General features: G+C 56.3%; 2 protein-coding genes across 2 annotated transcripts in view; one reads left to right on the top strand and one right to left on the bottom strand.

Annotated features, from left to right (window-relative positions):
• ARR3 (arrestin 3) overlaps positions 1 to 20,380 on the bottom strand; it is a 349,343-nt gene that overhangs the window by 262,528 nt on the left and 66,435 nt on the right. The gene's annotated exons all lie outside the window — the stretch shown is intronic.
• EFNB1 (ephrin B1) overlaps positions 1 to 20,380 on the top strand; it is a 53,739-nt gene that overhangs the window by 29,569 nt on the left and 3,790 nt on the right. Inside the window, exons 2-4 of the mRNA XM_054076029.1 lie at positions 1,638 to 1,915; positions 18,347 to 18,439; positions 19,136 to 19,264. Coding sequence (XP_053932004.1) covers positions 1,638 to 1,915; positions 18,347 to 18,439; positions 19,136 to 19,264 — 500 coding nt within the window. The remainder of the gene's footprint in view (positions 1 to 1,637; positions 1,916 to 18,346; positions 18,440 to 19,135; positions 19,265 to 20,380) is intronic.

Raw genomic sequence — 20,380 nt, 5'->3', positions numbered from 1 at the left:
GTCCCTGTACCCGCTGTCCCTGTGCCTCATCTCTACTCCTGAGGCTGGGTGAGAGCGAGCTCCGGTCACTGCTCCACCCTGGCAAGCTGGCAGAGAGGCACAGCCCATGTCTGTCTGTCTGTCCTGCCCATCCCTCCCACTGCTGCAGCTGGCACCGAGCTCCGGAGCCCTTGCCAAGGGCATCGGGGTGTGCGTGGGCTCCGGCTGCGCCTGCCTCCTCCCAGCCCAGTGGGTTGGCGTGCGGATCCGCTGGGAGTCCCGCAGCCGGAGCCCTGGAGCCTGGGCTGCTCGGGTGCTAGTTTCAGCTCTGTGGCTTCTTGCTACGACTTGTTCTGGAGCTACGGAGCAGGTTGGTCTTGTGTGTTTGCTCTTCCTTACGAGGTGCCTGCAGCCCTAGCCGGCGCTGCTGGCTACGGGGAGAAGGTGTCCTGATGGCCCCGTCCGACTGCTGGAGTCGGGTGAGACAAGGGCTCGTGACCAGGAGAGGGGAAAGCTGCGGACGTGCAGCCTGCGACAGCGCACGCTTCCCGTTTTGCTGTGCCCAAACTACATGAGGGAGTTGCAGCAGAGATAACTTTGCAGGATCCATTCCCACCTTATCTGCCATCAAGAACACGTTACGTTGCCTACATCAAAGCAGATGCTCTGCTGCTTCCCTCCTTGCTGCCTTTATCCTCTACTTCATGGTGGAAAAAAAAAGCAGAGTATTGCTCCACAATAATGAAATTGGAATGCTAATTATCAGCACATTGCCTTCCTTCCCTTGGCAGTGCCCTGCCTTCCAGCCCCAAATAGCTTTCCTCCCTCCGTGCGCCTCTCCATCCGGTCCTCCCACGCTCCTGGGCACGCTGTTGAGCCTGCCTTGGTAGAAGTTGTCCTGCAGGATGCTTTCCTCCCTTCCATTTAAGGTCAGGAATTCCTCGGGGAGCTGGGGTGTGGCAGGGATCCCTCCCTGCACCCCATTGTCAGGACTTCTCCCCTTCCCTAATTACCGCCTGTCCCTGCAGGAAGCTCCTTGCCTGGCTGTCGGGCAGAGCCGCGGCGTCTCCGGCCTTCCCGCTCCGCAGCCCTTTGTGGGAAGGCTCCATTCCCTTTAGGGTGCTGGGCGTGGGTTTGGGAAGGTGCTCAGTCTCATTGCGAGGAACAGGACTGAACCGCAGCAGCCACTGGTGGGAGCCTGCGGTGGCTCTGTGTACGGCATTGATGGTGAGGGAGGAGGAGAGCTTCATTTTGGTTTCCAAAAGCATCTCATGAGAAGACAACAGCAGAGTTTAAGCGTGAAACAGAGGGGTGAAAGCAGGGCTCTGTGGGGTGGGATGGGCTGGCATGGCCCCCGCTGCCCACGCTCAAGCCTGTGGTGACCTGTCATAAAGTCATGGAATGGGTTGGGTTGGAAGAGACCTCAAAGCCCATCCAGTTCCAACCCCAGCCATGGGCAGGGACACCTCCCTCTGGATCAGGGGCTCCAAGCCCCATCCAACCTGGCCTTGAACCCCGCCAGGGATGGGGCAGCCACGTCTTCTCTGGGCAACCTGGGCCAGGGCCTCCCCACCCTCACAGGAAAGCATTTCTTCTTAAGATTTCATCTCAATCTCCCTTCTTTCTTTAAATCTAACCTCTCCCCTCCTCTCTTCCAGGTTCATGTCTGGGAAAGGGCTGGTCATCTACCCGGAGATTGGAGATAAACTGGACATTATCTGCCCCAAGGCAGAGCCATCCAGGCCTTACGAGTACTACAAGCTGTACCTGGTGAAGAAGGACCAGGCTGATGCCTGCAGCACCATCATGGACCCCAACGTGCTGGTGACGTGCAACCGACCTGAGCAGGAGATCCGCTTCACCATCAAGTTTCAGGAGTTCAGTCCCAACTACATGGGCTTGGAGTTCAAGCGGCAGCAGGATTACTTCATTACATGTGAGTCGCCCTCCTCTTCCTCGCTGGCTCGGCGGGGACGCAGGGGCCTGGAGAGTGTCACCAGGCGCTTGGTTGCGACTTGGCCGGCGCAAAGAGCTGACACGTATGGAAAATATTTCCTGCTGGATGGGAGAAGAGAAAGGAATGTGCTGCTGGCCCAGCAGATCACCAGCCCGTGTCTGGCTGCTCTGCTGTGCCTTGTGTGCCCTGCCTTGCCCTTGCCCGTGGCCAGGAGCAGGAGCGTGTCCCCCCACCGGGGTCAGCCCTGGCACGGAGGGGCACTGCCTGTCTGGAGCGTGGGTTTTGCTGCTGTCTGCCTCTGAGGCTGGAGGTGTTGCAGGGCATTTCGTGTAGGGCTTTGCCCTGGGAGACTCCCGGTGGGGCAGCTGGGAGCGGGAGCAGTGAGGGCAGAGGAGATGCTTCTTCTCCCTGGCTGCTGCCTCTGAGAGCAGCCGGCAAGAAGCTGCTGGCAGCACCCAGTGCTTGCTGTGATCTACATGGGTGTTAAAATCCTGTATACTGGCCTGTTCCTCTTGTTTCTCATGGCTTTATGGAGTGAAGGGAGAGGGAGGGCTGGATTTCTTGGAGCCCGTGGTGTGTGGAGGGCACCATCACACAGGGATGTGTCTGGATGAAGGGAGGACTCCCGGGAGCTCAGCCGTCCCTTGGCAGCCACTCTGGCAGTGCTGGGCATGGCCATGCCTGCCAGCTCACTCATCCCTCGCTATTTCCATGACTGTGCGGCGTAGCAGCCGGCAAAGGGCTCGGTGGCCACACGGCTCCTCTCTCCTCTCGCCGTCACGTGCTGCAGAGTCGCCAGCGAGCAGCTCGGTGCGGAGGTCAGCCACCCATGTGGGAGGCGAGCGCCGAGCCGTGGGAGCTGCTGCTTTCCAGTGCGTAAACAGTGTATTTTTAGCCTGAAATCTTTGCCCTTGGAGTGGGCAGTGGGAGTGGGCAGTGGGAGCAGGAGGTGCTGTGCTGTAGCGCGGTGCTGCGGGGATGCTGCAAGCTTGGATCTTCCCAGCGAGCACTGCCAGGATGGGGCTGCTGGTTGTGTTGGTGCTGGATAATCTGAGTAAACCCAGTGCACAAAGAACAGCTGGGATGGACTGTGAGCCCACCCTTTCTTTCTTTGTGGTCAATTGTGCTGAGCCCAGAGGGGTGAGGAAGGGGCTCACGGAGCTTTCTGGTCACCACGTGGCCGTAGGAGGGTGACAGCAGGGAGGAAGAACCTGGCGCAACAACCCGTGGAGCCTGCTCGGCGTGGCAGCTATGCCGTTGCCGGCAGAGACCGTGGGCTGAGTCACCATTTGGCAGGACTGGTCTCTCCCGAGAGCTCCCATCGCTCAGTCACCCTTGCTGTCTGGATCTGGGGCCGTCACGGGGTGCAGGCGACCCTGGCTGAAAGCCCAGGTGCCCCAGAGATGCCAAAAGCCCTGGCACAGCTCCACTGCCAGCTCCTGGCTCTGTACCACAGGGAGCTGTCGCTGTCTGCGGTCTGGTGGCTCTGGGACATCAAGAGGTCAGCGCTTCTGCTGTCCCTCAGCTGATGAAGGCTTAGTTCAACAGCATTTGCTGTAGTGAGCAAAGAATGGGAGAGGACCTGAGTGAGAGGCCTGGAGCACCCTTCTTAGAGGCTGAGTATGGTCTGTCCAGCCTGGAGAAGAGCAGGCTGAGAGGGGATCCCATCAATGCTGACCCATACCCAAAGGGCAGGGGCAGGAGGATGGAGCCAGACTCTGCTCGGTGGTGCCCAGTGACAGAACATGGGGTACTGGGTTCAAACAGGAGTACAGAGGGTTCCACATGAACACGAGGAAACACTTTCCTGTGTGGGTGCCAGAGCCCTGGACTGGCTGCCAGGGAGGTGTGGAGACTCCTTCTGTGGAGAATCCAAACCTGCCTGGATGCGCTGCTGTGCAACAGCTGGAAGTGATGCTGCTTTAGCAGAGGGGTTGGACTGGGGGAGCTCCAGAGGGCCCTCCAGCCCCCCCACGCTGGGGTTCTGGATGAATGGCTCTGCCTTTTCCATGACAGGCAAACATCTCGAAGCACTCGGTCAGCAGCTCCTGCATGCTCAAGGGTCAAGTTCAAGCGACGGCACAGTCGTCAGGCTAATGAGGACCAAAAGCAGGGTCCCGCTTTGCACCCTGCTGCTGCATCCCCTCAGGCTGCAAATACCCCCCAAAGACAGCCGTGATCCCCAGAAGGAGATCAGGAGCCCTAATGAAGTGCCGGGCAGGAGAAACGTGAGGTCCCTCGCGTTGCAACACAGGAAGGAGCAGGCAGGGGATTTAGCAGCCTCTGAATTGCGCCAGTTTTGAAGGACCTGCTTTGCATTTCACACGAAAGCTCTTGCTTCACTTCAATCAGCCGCCCCGTGGGTTTTGGTGGTGTTTTCACAAGCGGCCGACGGTACAAACGTAGCTCCCCCAAGGGCCCCCATGGCTTTGAGCTGGTGCCAGCTCCCCTCCGATGCTGCCAGCGCACCTGGGTCACCAACGCTCCGAAGGGATGCACGGCTGGGATTTTGCAAGCTGCGCTATGCTGGCTTTTGCCGGCTTGCAAAATCTCAGCTGTGCATCCTGTCGGAGGTTTGGCTGAGGCTTTAAAACTCATTGCATCTCAGTCTCCCCTTGCAGCATCTCAATAGATGGAACAGGGATGTGGTGAGCAAGGTGGTTGCAGTGCAGTCTTGCTTTCATCCCAAGTCAGTGAGGAGGCTGCCATAAACTCGTAATTATTCTCTCTTTCCACCGTAAACTCCTGTTTATCCTCTATTTCTGCCACAAACTCCTATTTATCTTCTCTTTCCTGGTCCCAATCTCCTGTTCGAGCACCAAAATGGATGGAGTAGGGAAGTGATGAGCGGGGTGTTTGTAATGCAGTTCCACTTTCATCCCAAGGTGGCAAGGAGACTGCCGTAAACTCCTATTTATCCTCTGTTTTTGCCATAAACTCCTGTTTATCCTCTTGTTCCCAATCCCAGTCTCCCATTGGAGCATCTCAATGGATGGAATAGGGTTGTGGGGCGTGGAGTGTGTGTGTAATGCAGTTCTGATTTCATCCCAAGGTGACAGGGATGCCATAAACTCCTTTTTATCCTCTGTTTCCTGATCCCAGTCTCCTGTTGGAGCATCTCAGTGGATGGAATAGGGATATGGGGAAACTGCTGTGAACTCCTATTTATCCTTTTATTTCCCAGTCTCCCACAGCAGCATCTTAAAAGATGGAACAGGGATGCGGTGATTGAGGTGTTTGCAATGCAGACCCGCTTTCATCCAAGGGCAGTGGGGAGACTGCCGTAAACTCTTATTTATCCTCTATTTATGCCATAAACTCCTATTTATCCTCTATTTCTTCATTCCAGTCCCCTGTTGGAACATCCCTGGATTGAACAGTTCTGCGGGGCGCTCGGAGCATCCCTGCAGGCCCTCCCTCTCCTCGGGGGGCCTGCAGTGCCCTCTGCCCCCGCCTCGGACCGTTTCTGACTCTAATTTCTCTTGACTCCTGTGCGCTTTGATGCGAGCCCCCTCGGTGTGGAGAGCGCGCGGGCGCTGCCGCCTGAACCCTGTCCTCTGGGTGGGCTGGGGATGCTCCTGTGATCTGCCCGTCCCCTCTGCCGAGCAGCCCCAGGAGCTCTTTCTGCTGAGGAATAAAATAGCCAAAAAAACAAAGTCAAAAGTCTCCCTAGCGGACCACCCACGTGAGAGCTTTTTTTTTTAACTTTCCCCTTTTATTTTTTTCCCTTTTCCCTTCTTTTCCCCCTTCTCCTCCCCTCTCCACAAGCTTTGCCTTGACACACAAAAGGGTTTTTCTCTCCCTTTTCATTTCCCGGCGGCCCTAAGCTGGGGGAAGCGATGCAGGAGTGGGGCGGCAGCAGGACGTGTGCTGCTTGCCCCCACCTTCCCCAGCAGCTGGAAAACCTCCCCGCCAGAGCCAGGGGCCTTACCGGGCTCTGTCCCCATTCAGGGCTGCTCCCCCCACCTCGGATACGCCAAGCCTTGTTTAGGGCCACTTTTATCACGGAGGGACACGGCCCCAGCCTGCGGCTGAGCAATGAAAAAGGCTTTTGAAAGCGAACGTCACCTCTCGCCAGCCTTGCACCGAGCCCATCCGTGCCAGCCCCAGGCTGCCGTTAAAAGCATCCCCTTCTCCCAGCACCAGGCACAGGAGGGTGATGCTTCTTCTTGAGCCTTTTCATCAAGAACAAGATGTGGCAGCTCCTGCCTGCAGGTCCTCGGGGACATAGGCTGTATGGGGGACATGGGGCTGCAGGAGGACATGGGCATCAGCCAGTGACAAGTGGCACTCACAGGGGTCGGCGCTGGGACCGGTGCTGTTTAGCAGCATCTTTGCAGACATGGGCAGTGGGATTGAGGGCAGGTTTGCTGATGACACCAAGCTGTGTGGTGTGGTCAACATGCTAGAGGGAAGGGAAGGATCCAGAGGGACCTGGACAGGCTGGAGAAGTGCAGCTGTGCAAACCTCATGGGGGTTCAACAAGGGCAAGGGCAAGGTCCTGCTCGTGGGTTGGGGCAATCCCAAGCACAAATCCGATGTGGGCAGAAAATGGATTTGGAGCAGCCCTAAGGAGAAGGACTTGGAGCGCTGGTGGATGAGAAGCTCAACGTGACCTGGCAGTGGGTGCTCACAGCCCAGAAACCATGTCCTGGGCTGCATCCCAAGCAATGGGACCAGCAAGGCAAGGAGGGGATTCTGCCTCTCCCTCCCTGGTGTTTGGTCTCCTGGGTTGCTTGTGAGCAGCTCTGGCGTCCCCAGCTCATCCAGCTATGCAGGTTCAGCTTTCCCCACCACCCCTCCTAATTTATTCCCGCTCTTAATTGCATTTGCTGCTCCTCTTTGAACTTGCTCCAGTTTCACTATCTCTGGTAATGAGGTGCCTGGATAGAGAGGCGTCAATCCGATGTCCTGGCAGCTCACTTCATCCATGGGCTTGGTGGTCCCTGCCCCACTTCCTATGTTTCATAGAGTCATAGAATGATTTGGATTGGAAGGGACCTCAAAGCCTATCCAGTTCCACCCCCTGCCATGGGCAGGGACACCTCCCACTGGATCAGGGGCTCCAAGCCCCATCCAACCTGGCCTGGAACCCCTCCAGGGATGGGGCAGCCACCACTGCTCTGGGCAACCTGGGCCAGGGCCTCCCCACCCTCACAGCAAAACATTTCTTCCTAAGATCTCGTTTCAATCTCTCCTCTCTCGGCTGAAAACCATTCCTCCTTGTCCCATCTCTGCACTCCCTGATTAAGAGCCCCTCCCTGGCTTTCCTGGAGCCCCTTTCAGTACTGGGAGCTGCACTAAGGTCTCCCCGAGCCTTCTCCTCTCCAAGCCCAACTCTCTCAGCCTGTTTGGTGGGGTGTGGGAGAGCGAACACCACCAGGCAACACCCTGCTCAGTCTTTCCCTGCTCTCTGGACAACTCTTTGCAGATGTGATGGGCAGCAGCCAGTGCTCTGCTGGTTTTCCAGGTGTTGAGCCCATCTACCAAGTCCCCAGGAACGGCTGCATGTCCCACCTCTCCATGAGCCTGTGGAAGGCGAGGAGACTGCCTTTGATGAGAACACTGAAGAAAAAGCCAGGCTGCGGTGGATGCTTGCCCCGTCAGTCTCATATGTTTGCTGTTTATTGTTCGGCTGTGAGCCCTGCAATCCATTTTTGATGAAATAATGTTCATAATCCAATCTAACGCTTTTTGGCAGCGGGATTCGGTGAGACCAGATCTATATTACCCTGAGTGTTTCTTTAAACCCTTTGTCTTGCGCTTCTGTTTTTGGATGCAATTAGACTTAACCTGGCAGGAATTATTGGATGTAAACTAGTGCTGCCTCTGCGACGTGGGCTTCTTCCCTAGGCCTCTCTACATCAATGTTTCCCTATAGCTTGGGCTTCAGCATGTAGAAGGTCACCTAGATATGCTGGAATGATTCTTCCTGCATTTATTTTTGGGACACATTGCCATACTTGCTTTTCTGGCTATGCTCCTCCAGCTTCCAAAGTAGCTGCTGTTGGTTTGGGAAGCCTTTAGCCCATGCCAGCAGGTCTGCGGAGCCGCTTCAGCTCCTCCCTGCAGCTCTTGGTGTTTAATCATTTCCTCCCTTGGTTCCTTCTGCCCCACTGGGTGCCCGTCTGGATGGGTGCCGTGCCGGGGGATGCGGGTGCAGCCCCCCGGGGCACTTTGTCAGCCTGCCAGGTTCTCTGCTGATTGCATTTGAATGTGGCCACTTTCATGTGCTCCTCATCTTCCGCCCCAACAACTTGTTTGGTGAAGATGAGTTGAAAGCAAAAGTGCTGTTTGATGCCATAATGAGAGCTGTGAACTTCTCTGCTGATAAAAAAACCAATTAACTGGCTTCCTCATTCTTCGCCCAAATGGGCCAGCACTGCGCATCCTTGTCCCACCAGCTTGCGACATACCTGCGGTGTTGCAGAAAGCCTGAGTGAAGCCAAGCTGTCCTGGTGGCATATCTGCCTGGTTTGGGGGCCTGGGATTCCTCCTCCATCCCTGGGAGTTGGTAGCAGAGGATGGATGGGTGGCTGAGCCATTCTGCCCCGCAGGAGATGCTGCGTGGGATCCGACAGGCTTGTGCCGGAGACAAACGGGTCTCTAACGGAGTCCCACTCCCAACTTCAAAGCCCGGGTGCTGGACATGTCAAACGCAAATAATGGCCCTTAGACAACACGCGGTTCCTTGTCTTGGAGGCTTGTCTGAAGACCGTGACCACAGTAAATGCGATTTTGTTGAGCCCTGTCCCTTAAGCCTCTGCCTCTTTTCTCTTCTCCTCCTCCCTCCTGACCTTTTCAGCTCCGCGCTGTCCCTGGGCAGCCCCTGGCAGCTGATCTCATAGCTCAGCCTTTCACGGCGCTAACAGGGATGAAAAGCCCCATCAGAAAGGGCCAGTGTCCCGCACCCAGCCAGGAGGTAAAGACCCCGCGCTTTGATCTGCTCCTGGGCCGGGAGAGAGGGGGGGGGGGCCTGCCTGCCACAAAGACCCCGGCCAAGGGGATGGTGCCCGCTTAACTCCCAGGCTACTGGGCAGCCGGTCCCCGCCTGCGCCCGCTGGGAAGCTCCCCATGGCTCCTGCCCGGCCAGAGGTTCTTCCAGCTGCGGGGAACTGGGCACTGGGTTTTGTCTGCCCAGGGAGTTGGGCTGCCTGCATCCCGGGATGCTCTTCCCCAGGAGGAACGGTTTCCAGGAGCATCTCTTTGGTATTGACATGACTTGTTAGTGGAAAAGAAAATGCGTTTAACTCCTCAGTGCTCCTGAAAAATGAGGTGATGTGCAGAGGTGACTGCAGCCTGCGATGGCAGCATGGAGGGGCCATCTAGCCGACAGTCATTCATCGCCTGCCTCATCCTGCTCTGCACCCCCAAAGGTGCTGCTCCCTTCGCAGCCGTGGTGGTGGGCAGCAATAGCACCATTTTGTGGCTGTGCCTCCATCCCGGTCCTCTCCCTCCCCATCCAGCCCCAGCTCCCTGGCTGGGCTGCAGCAGCGGGGCAGGGGGAGCCCGGGGAATCCTCTGGAGCTGCTGGTGCCTGGGCACTGATGGTCTTCACAGCTCTTCAGCGATGGTCGCCTCTGAGGGCTTTGTCCACAAGAGTGGAAGGGATTAAAACTTGGCTCGTTTTGGATGGAGCCTCCTGTAAGTGACCTAAAACACAGAAGAAGCCTTCAGCTTGAAAAGAATCCCAGTAAACAGGAGCAGCTGAGAAGGGTGTGCAGTGGATAAGTGCAGGCAGCTGCTTCCTTGGCGTGTGCTTTTAAATACCCACTTCATCAGGCCCCTCTCCCTGATCTTTTCCCCCCACCCTGGATTCCTCCCTGCTGTTGTACCCATGGTGCTTTTTTTGATGCCAAGGTGCTGGGAAGAGGCTTGCAGGCATCACTGCAACTCCAACCTGACGTGAGGGGCTGTGTGCTGGAGCTTCTGCTGCAAGCTGGGATGCTGGATGATCTCCCAGGACTCGTGTGTGGGGCTGTGGTTGCTGGAGTGGGTGACTGAGTCCTGGGATGTGCGATCGTGGGCGCTGAGGTGTGCAACGATGGGCACTGGCTGTTGGATCATGAGCATGCTGGGGGCTCCGAGAAGTGAAGCCGTGCTTGGACCATGAGGCGTGAAGGGTTCAGGCAGGTTTGGCATTAATGACTTGGCCCTTTCCATCCCAGATTTCCCAGCCAGGCTGGTTGTTCTGGGCAGGGCTGCCCAGGTTGTCTGTGGCACCTTTAAAAGCTCGCCTTTCCAGAGAAGGTTAGTTTTATTCTCCATTTGAAGTCTCTTTGCCCTAGGAATGATGGTTTTGCTGCTGCTGCTGTGTAATGACTGTGCTCTTTGATCCTGGCTGGCAGTGCAGAGCGGGTGTTAACACAGCTGAGAGCCGGGCAACGAGGCTGGTGAAGGGGCTGGAGAACAAGTCTTACGAGGAGTAGCTGAGGGACCTGGGGTTGTTTAGCCTGGAGAAGCGAGGGTCGAGGGGAGACCTTATCACTGTCTGCAAATGCCTGAGAGGAAGCTGTAGAGAGGTGCGTGTTGGACAGTTTGCCCGAGTCACAGGCGATAGGATGAGCGGGAATGGCCTCAAGCTGCACCACGGTGGGTTCATATCGAACATTTGGAAAAACTTCTTCACTGAAAGGGTTCTCAGGTGCTGGCAGAGGCTGCCCAGGGCGGTGGTTGAGTCCCCATCCCTGGAGGGGTTTAAAAGACAGGTAGATGAGGTGCTTAGGGATATGGCTTTATAATGGACAGGTATGGTCGGACTTGATGATCTCAAAGGTGTTTTCCAACCTAGGAATTCTATGATTCTATGACATTTGCAACCCTAGGCCAGGACCTGCGCCAGCATCAACTTCCCACTACCAGCAGGTTCCTGGTGCGTGTGCATACTTTACCTGGAATTGCAGTGGGCTTTCCTCCTGGCTGTCCCACAGCTCACCTGGAGCTCCTGTCCTTCCCCACTGCCCTCGGCTCCTCATCTCTCCCAGAAGATTTCCACATGAACCAGCCTCTCTGCTCCCTGATCACTTTGGGTTTTCTCTCAGCTGTCTCTGTCCTCACACCGCAGCAGTGATGGTGTAGCCAGAGCTCAGCCCGCCCTGCATCCTCGGCCATGGCAGCACCGGCTCTGCACCCCTGCATCCTCCCTGCAGCGTATCCTGGGTGGAGAGGAGCTGCTGTTGGTATTGGCCTCGAGTCCCCCTGGGCGACCCTCTCCATTGCCTTCTCCACAGGTTCCTCAGGCAGTCACAAATGTTTTCCTACCTAACCAGAGAGATTTACACCCTGTTAAAATGCAATAAGCACTTTCCTCCTCTCCTGCTCCCAGCGGGGCCCACAAATGACTCTGGCAGAGCATCAGGTGGGGAATTCCATGGCATTTGTTCCTGACCTGTAGCTGGCTGCACAAACAATCTTCTTCTTCCACTGACACTCACTTCTCTGGATAGATGCAAAAATCAAGGCTTTATTTGGTGCCTCAGACCCACCAAGCTGCACCTGAAGTGGAGCTGTGTGCGTTCCTGGGATGCAGGGAGCTTGTGGGGCTTTTCTACGTGGACATCTCAGCTGCGTTGGTGCAAAAGGGCTTGCAAGTGAGGAAGCAGGAGTCTGACAATGAAGAAGGCCTTTTGCTGATGATGAGGTCACCTGCAATGTAGCTGTGACTCTTAATTATGAGGCTAATTACGGCTGGTTATAATTTTCCCATCAGAAAGCTGTTTTAATGGGAAATTAGGTTTTCACTTAAGCATTACTTGTCTTTTTCCATGCAGCACTTCAGGGTCTGCCTGTTGCTTTCTCTTCACCCCAGGACAGTGCCCTGGGCAATCCCAAACCTGCAGGCAAGGATGAGTTATGGGAGTGTGGTGTCCTCCCTACTGACCCACCTGGCAATCCCAAACCTGTGCTTTGCTGCTCCTCTTTATAGGGAATGGGGCTAATTTAACATTTTATTTATCTTGGAGGGGGCTGGGAGCTGTCCCTGCCCAGGAGGAGGTGAACTCAATCCCATCCCTACCAGACCCGACACAATCATTTCATTCCTGTTTCCAGAAGCTCATTTGAACCTGATGATTTTCACATTGTGGTGTTTCCTGGAGATGCAAAGAAGATGGTGGAAATGAGTTTGCTGGCGATGCAGGCTGGGATGTCTGGGTTCCCCAGGACATGCAGAGAGCGGGCTGTCTGCTGTGGTCACCCTAGTTGTGCCCTGCTTGCTGTGCGACTGGTGAGGATGGAGGCGAAGCCCTGGGCTGCACCGCTCTGCCTTGGACTGGAACAGCACACCAGGCTCTCCCTTTGCTGGCGAAATGAGTACAGTTTTGCAACAACACAAAATGATTCCTACAGCCAATCCAGCCTGGATCAGCAACCCTAGGTCATCTCCTCACACCTTGCTTGGAGACCCACCAGCGCTGGCCGTGCCTGCTGTCTCCCCTGTGGTGGAAGAACTGGACTGAGATTTTTTCCAACCCAAACAGTTCTATGACTGTTATTTAGCCACGCAGTTCTAGGACTGGGCATGCGGTGCTGGTGGGTGGTGGTATCCCTGTCCCTTCCACCTGCATTCGGCTGCTCCAGGGCTTCCCAGAAGGATGTAGACTGCAGAGAGCCAAAATCCCTGGCAAGCATGGTGGCTGTGAACAGGACCTTTGTGTCAGCTGGCAGCTGGCTTTGCTGTGTGCCCTTCCAGCTCTGTGTGCGTGTATGCCAGCAGATGGGACGTAGGGATGGAAACGTGCTGCTCTGCTGCAGCTCGTGGCTTCTCTGAGGGGTTGAGGCCATCAGTAAAACTGGAGTCATGGGCTGAGAGGAGCTGTGAAGGTGGACTGTGCCCCCACACCCAGCTCTGCCCACAAAGTGGTGGTCGTGGAGGCTTTACGGCTGTGCTGGTGGAGCAACGTGACTGGAATGTCAGCACAGCATCGCTGCAGAGGGAGGACATGAGCTCCATGCCTTTGGGGCTGCTTCACTGACCCCAAGAGTTGCTGTGCTGTGTGCAGAGGGAACCTGAGACCGATTGCTGGGACATGAGGAGGGTTCCCCACTCAGTGCTTCGAACACCCAGCTCTGACAGTTCTGGGATGGGCTGTTTCACTGAAAACACCTGTGGTTTCCTGAGCCGTTTGTGCTTGTGGGAGCCTGAGACAGTGTTTGCTGAGGAGCAAAGGAGGATGGAGATAATGGATAGGGAGGGTATTTGCTTGTGAAACTCAGGATTTGGTCTGAGGTTGCTTTGGAAGCTTGTGGGGCAGAGTGGGAAGGTCATGGCGGTCACCCCCATACCTGAGGATCTCTGTGTGTTTCCCATTGTGTGGCAACAGCCACCATGTGTGGAGCAGCCTGGAGCAGAGATCTTTCCTGCTAAAGGGTGTTTTGCCTCTGGGAAAGCTGGGAAGAGGCTCCTGATCGGGGCATGCAGAGATAAGACAAGGGGAACAGTTTTCAGCTGAAAAAAGGGAGGTTGAGATGAGATCTTAGGAGGAAATGTTTTGCTGTGAGGGTGGGGAGGCCCTGGCCAAGGTTGCCCAGAACAGCGGTGGCTGTCCCATCCCTGGAGGGGTTCCAGGCCAGGTTGGATGGGGCTTGGAGCAACCTGATCCAGTGGGGTAGGAACTGGTTGAGCTTTGAGGTCTCTTCCAACCTAACCCATCCATGATTCTATGATTTTTGGGGTAACGAGGAGTTGGTGATGGTGGCTGAGGATCCCAGCCGGTTGTAGTTGTCCTGCAGTGCCAGCAGGAAGCAGGGACCTGGGGCTGCATGGGCTCATGGTGGATGCAGAAAATCCATTTGGTAGCATGGAGTTGATCCTGGCCGGCTGTGTGGACCTGTTGGTACCCCCTGGTGCTGTGGCACAGCTGGATCGGTGAGCTGAACCCTCGGGACGGGTGAGCAGGCTGCTCGCCTCTTCTCTTCCCGTGGCAGCCCGGGATGCTGGAGCAGCTCTGCTGCCAGGAATGGGTGAGAAACCCCGGGCTTGCACCTCCCGCAGCCGTTCGGGGACGGGGCAGGGCTGGCCTGGCTTGCAGATGCATTTCGGGGGCTTCGGGCCCCTTCCCGGTGCAGCTGCCTCGGCTGGAGGGCTGCGGCCGGCCGGGCTGGCAGGGTGACAGCACGGGGCTCGAATCTGACCCAGCGACTGCACCGGAGCCAGGGGAAGGGCGTGATGTGGGCTCCCTTCCCTTCAGTGTGGCCCAGGAAGGAGATAATAATAGTATTAATAATAATGGTGATACAGTGAGTGCAAGCTGTGTGCAGCGGGACTGCGCGTTCCTGCTGCCTCCCAGCTCGGCTGGAGAGGAGGAGAAGGGGCTGCAGCCATGCTGTGCTCCGGGGTGTTGTGTGCAGGGAGCAAGCGTGTGCCCCTGCTCTGGGACCTGGAAGCGGTTCTGGGGGTCCCCTTGGATCCTGGGATCAGGGAGGAAGGAGCCCAGTGCCTGTGATGGTGCTGAGCACCAGTGCAGCACCTTTGCCGATGCAACCCCTGTGGTGCAGGTGGGATGCTGCTGCCTACGCCCGAAGCTGTGTGATGGGAATGTGGATTGTGGATGGGTCTGGGGGCGAGGCGGGGATCGCGGGGCTGACTGCATCGGCGCTGCGCCTGGCTGGGGCAGGAGCAGGCCTGGGGTGCACAGCTGGAAGAGCAATTAAGAATAATAAAAGGAAAGAGACTTGGATTCGCTACAGTCTCAGCACATTAATTGTGCTTTGGAGCCCAAATTGTAATGGAGTCCTGCTAGAGGGAATCCAGAGGAGAAACCAAACGTCTCGCTCCATCCAAGGCTGACCATTTAAGAGACCCTTGCCTTCATCCGCTGCCAGGAATTCCTTCCAGAGTCTCCTTTCTGCCAAACCCCAAGTTCTCATTTGAAATATTTTTAGGGGGGTGAAGGAAAGCTCCGGTGACGCTCAGAGTGCTGGCGGTGGGTGTGACGCACCGGGGGCAGCCCACGGCACCGCTGGAGGTGGGGACATGGGGTGACCGGGGTTCATGGAGGCGGCTGTCCCAGCTGGCTGGTGTCTGTCACTGTGCTGGGACTTGGCGTTCCGCTGGTCTCGTGCCCAGGGAGTGGGGTGAGTGGTGCCAGCATGCGGAGGTCCTGCCTGCGCTTCCGTGCAGGCTGAGCATCTCCTCTAAATTGACAAGCAATTACATGGTTAATGGTATCAGTGTTAAATCCTCATCACTCAGCAGCCTGGGGCTTAATGCTTCATTAGGGCAAAGGCATCTAATAGCTCCCCAGGCTGGGAGCTGCCTCTCCTTTAAGCCCATCATCTGTCCAGAGGCTGCTCGTGCTCTCCCAGCCCTACAGCCAAGATGTGCATCGCTCCAAAATGGAAGGGGGGAGGAAAATGCTCCTGTACGCTCGGTGCTGCCGGGGGCGGCCGGATCGGGCCTTGCCGATGCGCCAGAGCCTTGTGTTCCCGATGTGGCGTGTGAAAAGCATGACCGACGTTTGAGAGCTGCCATTTCCTATTCCCCGTGGTATTCCCAGCTCCCTGCCGGGCTGTGTTCATTGTTTATAGCTCTGCCTGGTGCCACCACCCTGCGCCCTGGTGTGCTGGTGTATTTAACGTTCTTCCCTGCATTCCCGTGCATTTGCTGACGTTGGATTTCGGCGATGATCGGAGGTGCCTCCACTGCTCTTGCGGCAGCGAGCATCGCAGCGGGTTTGGGTTTTCTCCTTGCTGCTCACTGGGTGCCTCCTGGATCTGAGGAGCAGCAACTGATCCTGTGGCCTTTTACTGGTCAATCTTCCACCATGAAAACAAGAACCAGTGTGAGGATCAGCTCTGCAGCTCTGTGAAACGCACTGGAGGAGCCTGCAGTGACCTCGTCAGTGGGGAACCCCCAGCTGCAGACCCCACCTGCCTCTGGACCTGCTTCTTGGAATTACATCCGTCTGTCCTGGGTGTTTGTATAAAACCTGCCACAAACTGGACTCTTTTCAGCCATTTGCGTGGGATTTTGGCCTTTGGAATCCTTGCTGGCTGTGTGGAGCATTGTGCTTTGCGTTGCTTTGGCCCGTTTTGGATCTGTATAGAGCGTGGTAGCCCGTGTCCTCATTTCAAAAGCTGCATCAGAGACAATCACTGTGGATTTGGGAAACCTTTTACCCTTTTTGCTACTTCTTGTTATGTTTTCTGAAGGAGCTACTTCATTTTTTTTCTACGCAATTCGCTTTCAAAGCTACTTTCTCATCGTTACGATCAGAGCGAGAAGAGGTTTCTGGAGCAGAGCCCTGTGCACGGTGCAGGAGGAAGGATGCTCGACTGCATCCCCTGTCCCTCCCTGTGACTCCGGCTGCCGTTCCTGCTTGGACCTTTAGTATTTCTGCCGTACTGGAATGCAACATCTCCATGGTTGTTTTGGAGGAGCTACTGTCTCGCATTATTGCTCTGCCTTTGCAGGATCTTCTGCTGCCCCCGACTTGAGCCGTGCTGACTCCGTACATCATTTTGATATAATCAGGTGATTTCCTTATCAACAAGACCTTTGGAAGCTTCGCAGAGGCTGGGCTTTCAGCGTGCTCTGTTTTCCCCTGCCTGTTGTGTTGCAGAGTGAATGGGTGAAGGCTCTTTGAGATGGAACAACCCATGGCATCGTGCTGGGAAGCTCTTCATAGAACTACTCCGGACTGTGACCTGGAACATTATCAGCTTGTTTCATCCCCAAAGCAGTGCCTCTGGCCTGGGAGGTCTGGGCTGCCGGACTTAGCTCCCTGAGATGCTTTTATGGGGCTTTTGTTGAAGCTCCTGACTCCAGTTGGCGTTGGGAAGAGTTTGTGCAGGCTGCAGGAACGTGGTTTTCCTGTTTCCCAGGCATTTGCATGAGGATTTGTGCTGACAGGGCTCCTGTCAAAGCGTCTGCCAGCGGATCCCAGCTGCGAGGACGCACGGCTCCGTCCAGGGCGCTGCTGGCAGGCGGAACCGCACCACGGGAGAGGCAATAGCTCAGCAAGTAGCCCAGCGCCTTCCTGATTTGTAAAACACTTGCTGGCGTTGCACACAAGAGCCGTAATTGCACAGAGGCATTTGGATGGGGCCTAAGGACTTGGAGCCTGCATCCCAGTGTTATCCAGCTCGCTTTCCAGCACAGCCCAGCATCTAGTCGTCCCTGAGCACCCCGGGGTTCTGCTGCGGGAGGGGAGGGCAGAGGAAGGACCGTGCTCCATAAGCCAGGTTCTTCACATCACCTCGCCAACGTGTCTGGTGGGTTCATCCCCACCAGACCTGTGTCTCCTGCCCTGCCAAATCCAGACTTTTGCGAGGTGGAGGCAGGAATTGGGCTGCTCAGGCAACCTGAAACGCTGGGGCTGAGTTTTGGCATTGGGGCTCAGCGTAGGTGTTGGCTGTGCTGTGCTGGCCAACTCCTGCTTCCCTCACTCCCTTCTCCCTGTAAAACGATCCCCGGAGCTCCCTGGTTCTCCATTGCATCGCCTTTCCGAAGCCCCACTCCTGGCCTGTGCTTTCCCCGCTCTTCCCAGGTTTTGTTGCTTCCCTGGGTGAATAAATTCCCGTGCCTGCAGTTGATGGGGCACCAGGATGATTTGCTGTGATGGATGGAGTTGTGCTTATGTGCGGTCCCTGGTCACCGGGGAGAGCACCCTCTGGGCCATCACGAGAGGCCAGAACCCATTTTTTGAGTACGTTTAGCAGAATCTACCATTTGGGTGCTTAATGCTGTAATTCCCTGGTTTGGGTTTTTCTCTCTCATGTCCTCGAGCCGTCCCCTCCGCAGCAGAGGGATGGTGGGTGAGTGGGTGGGGGTCTTTTCCTGCACGGTGGCAGCAGGAGACGTGTGGCTCCCACAGGACTGAAAGGCTTAAAAACTTGTGCTGGCTAAAGCAGAAAGTTAATGTGGATTTAAGTGACTTCTGCCCTGCAATTAAAGCCACTCAACCCCACTGGGGCTCTGAGTTTACATTCTTCACTGAGGCACAGTGTGTAATTATAGATGTATAATTTAAACTGTGCATATGCATGTGTTCCTATTACGCACCAAGGAGCAAAGGAAATTATCCAGGAATTAAAGGGGGAGGAGGGTGCGGGCGCAGAGAATGGCTCGCTTGTGTGGATGTGGCAGCGAGGGGAAGTGGAGGGATCACATCCTCGCCACTCCAAACATCTTTGGAAGGTGGAGAAAATGAGAACTCGCTGCATTCAACACTTGTGGCGGTCTCTGGAGTTGGGGCATGGAGCAGTGGCTGCAGCGGCGGGTCAGGAGCAAGCCCCTGCGTCGGGAGGTGCTGAGCTCCTTCCTGGTTCCTCATAGTGCCAGGGGATAGCATGGACCTGCCTGTTGGTGCCCAGGGAGAGCTGGGACCTGCCCAGCTGTGCCCTGCCTGCACCAGTGATGCTTTCCAGCTCGCACAAACTCCACCTAATGCTCCCTCTCTTTTCTTGCAGCCACTTCCAATGGGACGCTGGATGGTCTGGAGAACCGGGAGGGAGGTGTCTGCCAGACACGATCTATGAAAATCGTCATGAAAGTCGGGCAGGGTGAGTCCTTCTGCACTCTGACATCTCCCACCGCTGAGATGCCTGAGCCAGGGCTATGGTGAGGGGATCTGCATCCTAGGAAAACTGAGCAGCCCAGAAGCCTCCTGAAAGCCTCCTGAAATCTCCTGAAATTCCAGCAGAAATTAATTTTGGGGGGATTATTTTTGCCCATTTTTTCCTTTTGCCAACACTTGCACACATTTGGTGAGCAGGGATTAAAATGGATTGATTGTCCGGTTACCTTGGGGTTGGTGTCCCGGTGGGAAGTGAGCTCTGAGCAGGATCCATGGACTATGCGAGTGCATTGCTAGGGGATACAGAGCTCCTGGTGGCTGCTTCTCATTATCGTGTTTTCACTTTGGGGCCAATATTTATAAAACACAGAAGAAGTGGTGGTGCAGCCTTGGCAGGTTCCTTCCGTTCCTCTCCTTCCCGCTGCCCGTGCAAGAAACTCGCCCCAACCCACGCTCAGAAAACATAAAAGCAGGGGGGGATTAGAGCGGGGGATCTGCTTTCCACGAGCCCTGAAGCAGCTCAGCCTTGTTCTGTGGCTCTTGGCTGCTCTCACTGCTCCCACGTCTCCCTTACCATGGGGGCGGCCAGCTAGGATTTGGGAGCAGTTGTTCTTTAGGCAAAGGAATGAGCTGTTGCCACCCAGGTTGGATTGGGGTCTCTCATCTCTCCCTCCCTCCCTAGATCCAAACGCGGTGATCCCGGAACAGCTGACGACGAGTCGGCCGAGCAAGGAGTCCGACAACACCATGAAAATAGTCACGCAGAGCCCGCGCAGCAAGGTCCCCGCCGTGGAGGAGCCCGGCAAGCCGGGTAGGTTTTGCTGAGGATGCCCCAGGAGAGGGATGGGGCTGGAGGCATGTCAGGAGGCTCTGAGTGGGCTTGTTGTGTGGATCTCAGGGAACCCAGGTGCTCTGGAGCGGATCTCCGCCATCCCTGACATTTGCAGCATCTCCCCAGCCCCGCGCGTTCTGGCCAGGGCTGCTTGGGTTTCAGGGCAGGCTGTGGTGTGGAGCAGCTCGGGTTTGTTTTCCTGGCTGTGGTGTGTCATGGCAGGAGCTTTGCAGGAAGTGCTGGTTCAGCACCCTCCTTCCTCCCCCTCCTCCTCCTCCTCACTGTCCAGCTGTTCCATGCAGCACATCTGAGAGGGCCTGGAGGAGGTGAAGTCCTTGGGATTTTGAGCTGAGGCAGTGTGAAAGCCCTTTGAAGGTGGTTTCCTGAGTTCCTGACCCTGCTGAGAGAAAAGTGAAATCAGATGAAGTGGGGAAGAGTTGCTCTTTTCTTCTTGCTTGGTGTGGCCAGCCAAGCGCTCTCCCTTTGGGGGGCAGGGGCTGCCCCAGCCCGGGGGTCAGACGGGATGGGGGGTCAGTAATCGGATAGTGCGGGGTCCAGGTGCCAGAGCCCACATTCACCCGAGCTTCCAGGTCTCTTCTCCCAGGGTCCAGACTGGTCGTCACCCAGACACAAGCAGCGCTCTGCCCAGTGGGCTGGAAGGTGGGAAGGGGGAGATGCGATGTGGGGTCGGGAAAAGGGTGTGTGGTCCCCCTCTGCGGCTGCCGGGGGCTCCTGCCTGGAGCCTGCGATGGCTGAGGGATGTGACAATTACAGTGACTCCAGAGGAGGACATGGAGATGATCTCAGGGCTGGAGCACCTCCTGCCTGAGGACAGGCTGAGAGAGTTGGGGTTGTTCCACCTGGAGAAGAGAAGAGAACGTTTCAGGGAGACTGTAGAGCAGCTCCCAGTACTGAAAGGGGCCCATGGCAGGGGATTGGGACTGGATAGGCTTAGAAGTCCCTTCCATCCCAAACCGTTTTTTGATTCTGTGGTCCATGCAGGGATGGGGTGCAGATCCAGCGGTGTGGAGCCCCTCGCAGAGGTGGGGCACAAGCTGCCTGCCGGGATCTGACCCCCTCTCCGCTTGCCTTGCA

This window comes from Cuculus canorus, chromosome 10, assembly GCF_017976375.1.
Source record: "Cuculus canorus isolate bCucCan1 chromosome 10, bCucCan1.pri, whole genome shotgun sequence".
NCBI lineage: Eukaryota > Metazoa > Chordata > Aves > Cuculiformes > Cuculidae > Cuculus > Cuculus canorus.
The sequence above is the reverse complement of the archived record's forward strand: the minus strand, read 5'-3'. Positions and strand labels throughout refer to the sequence as shown.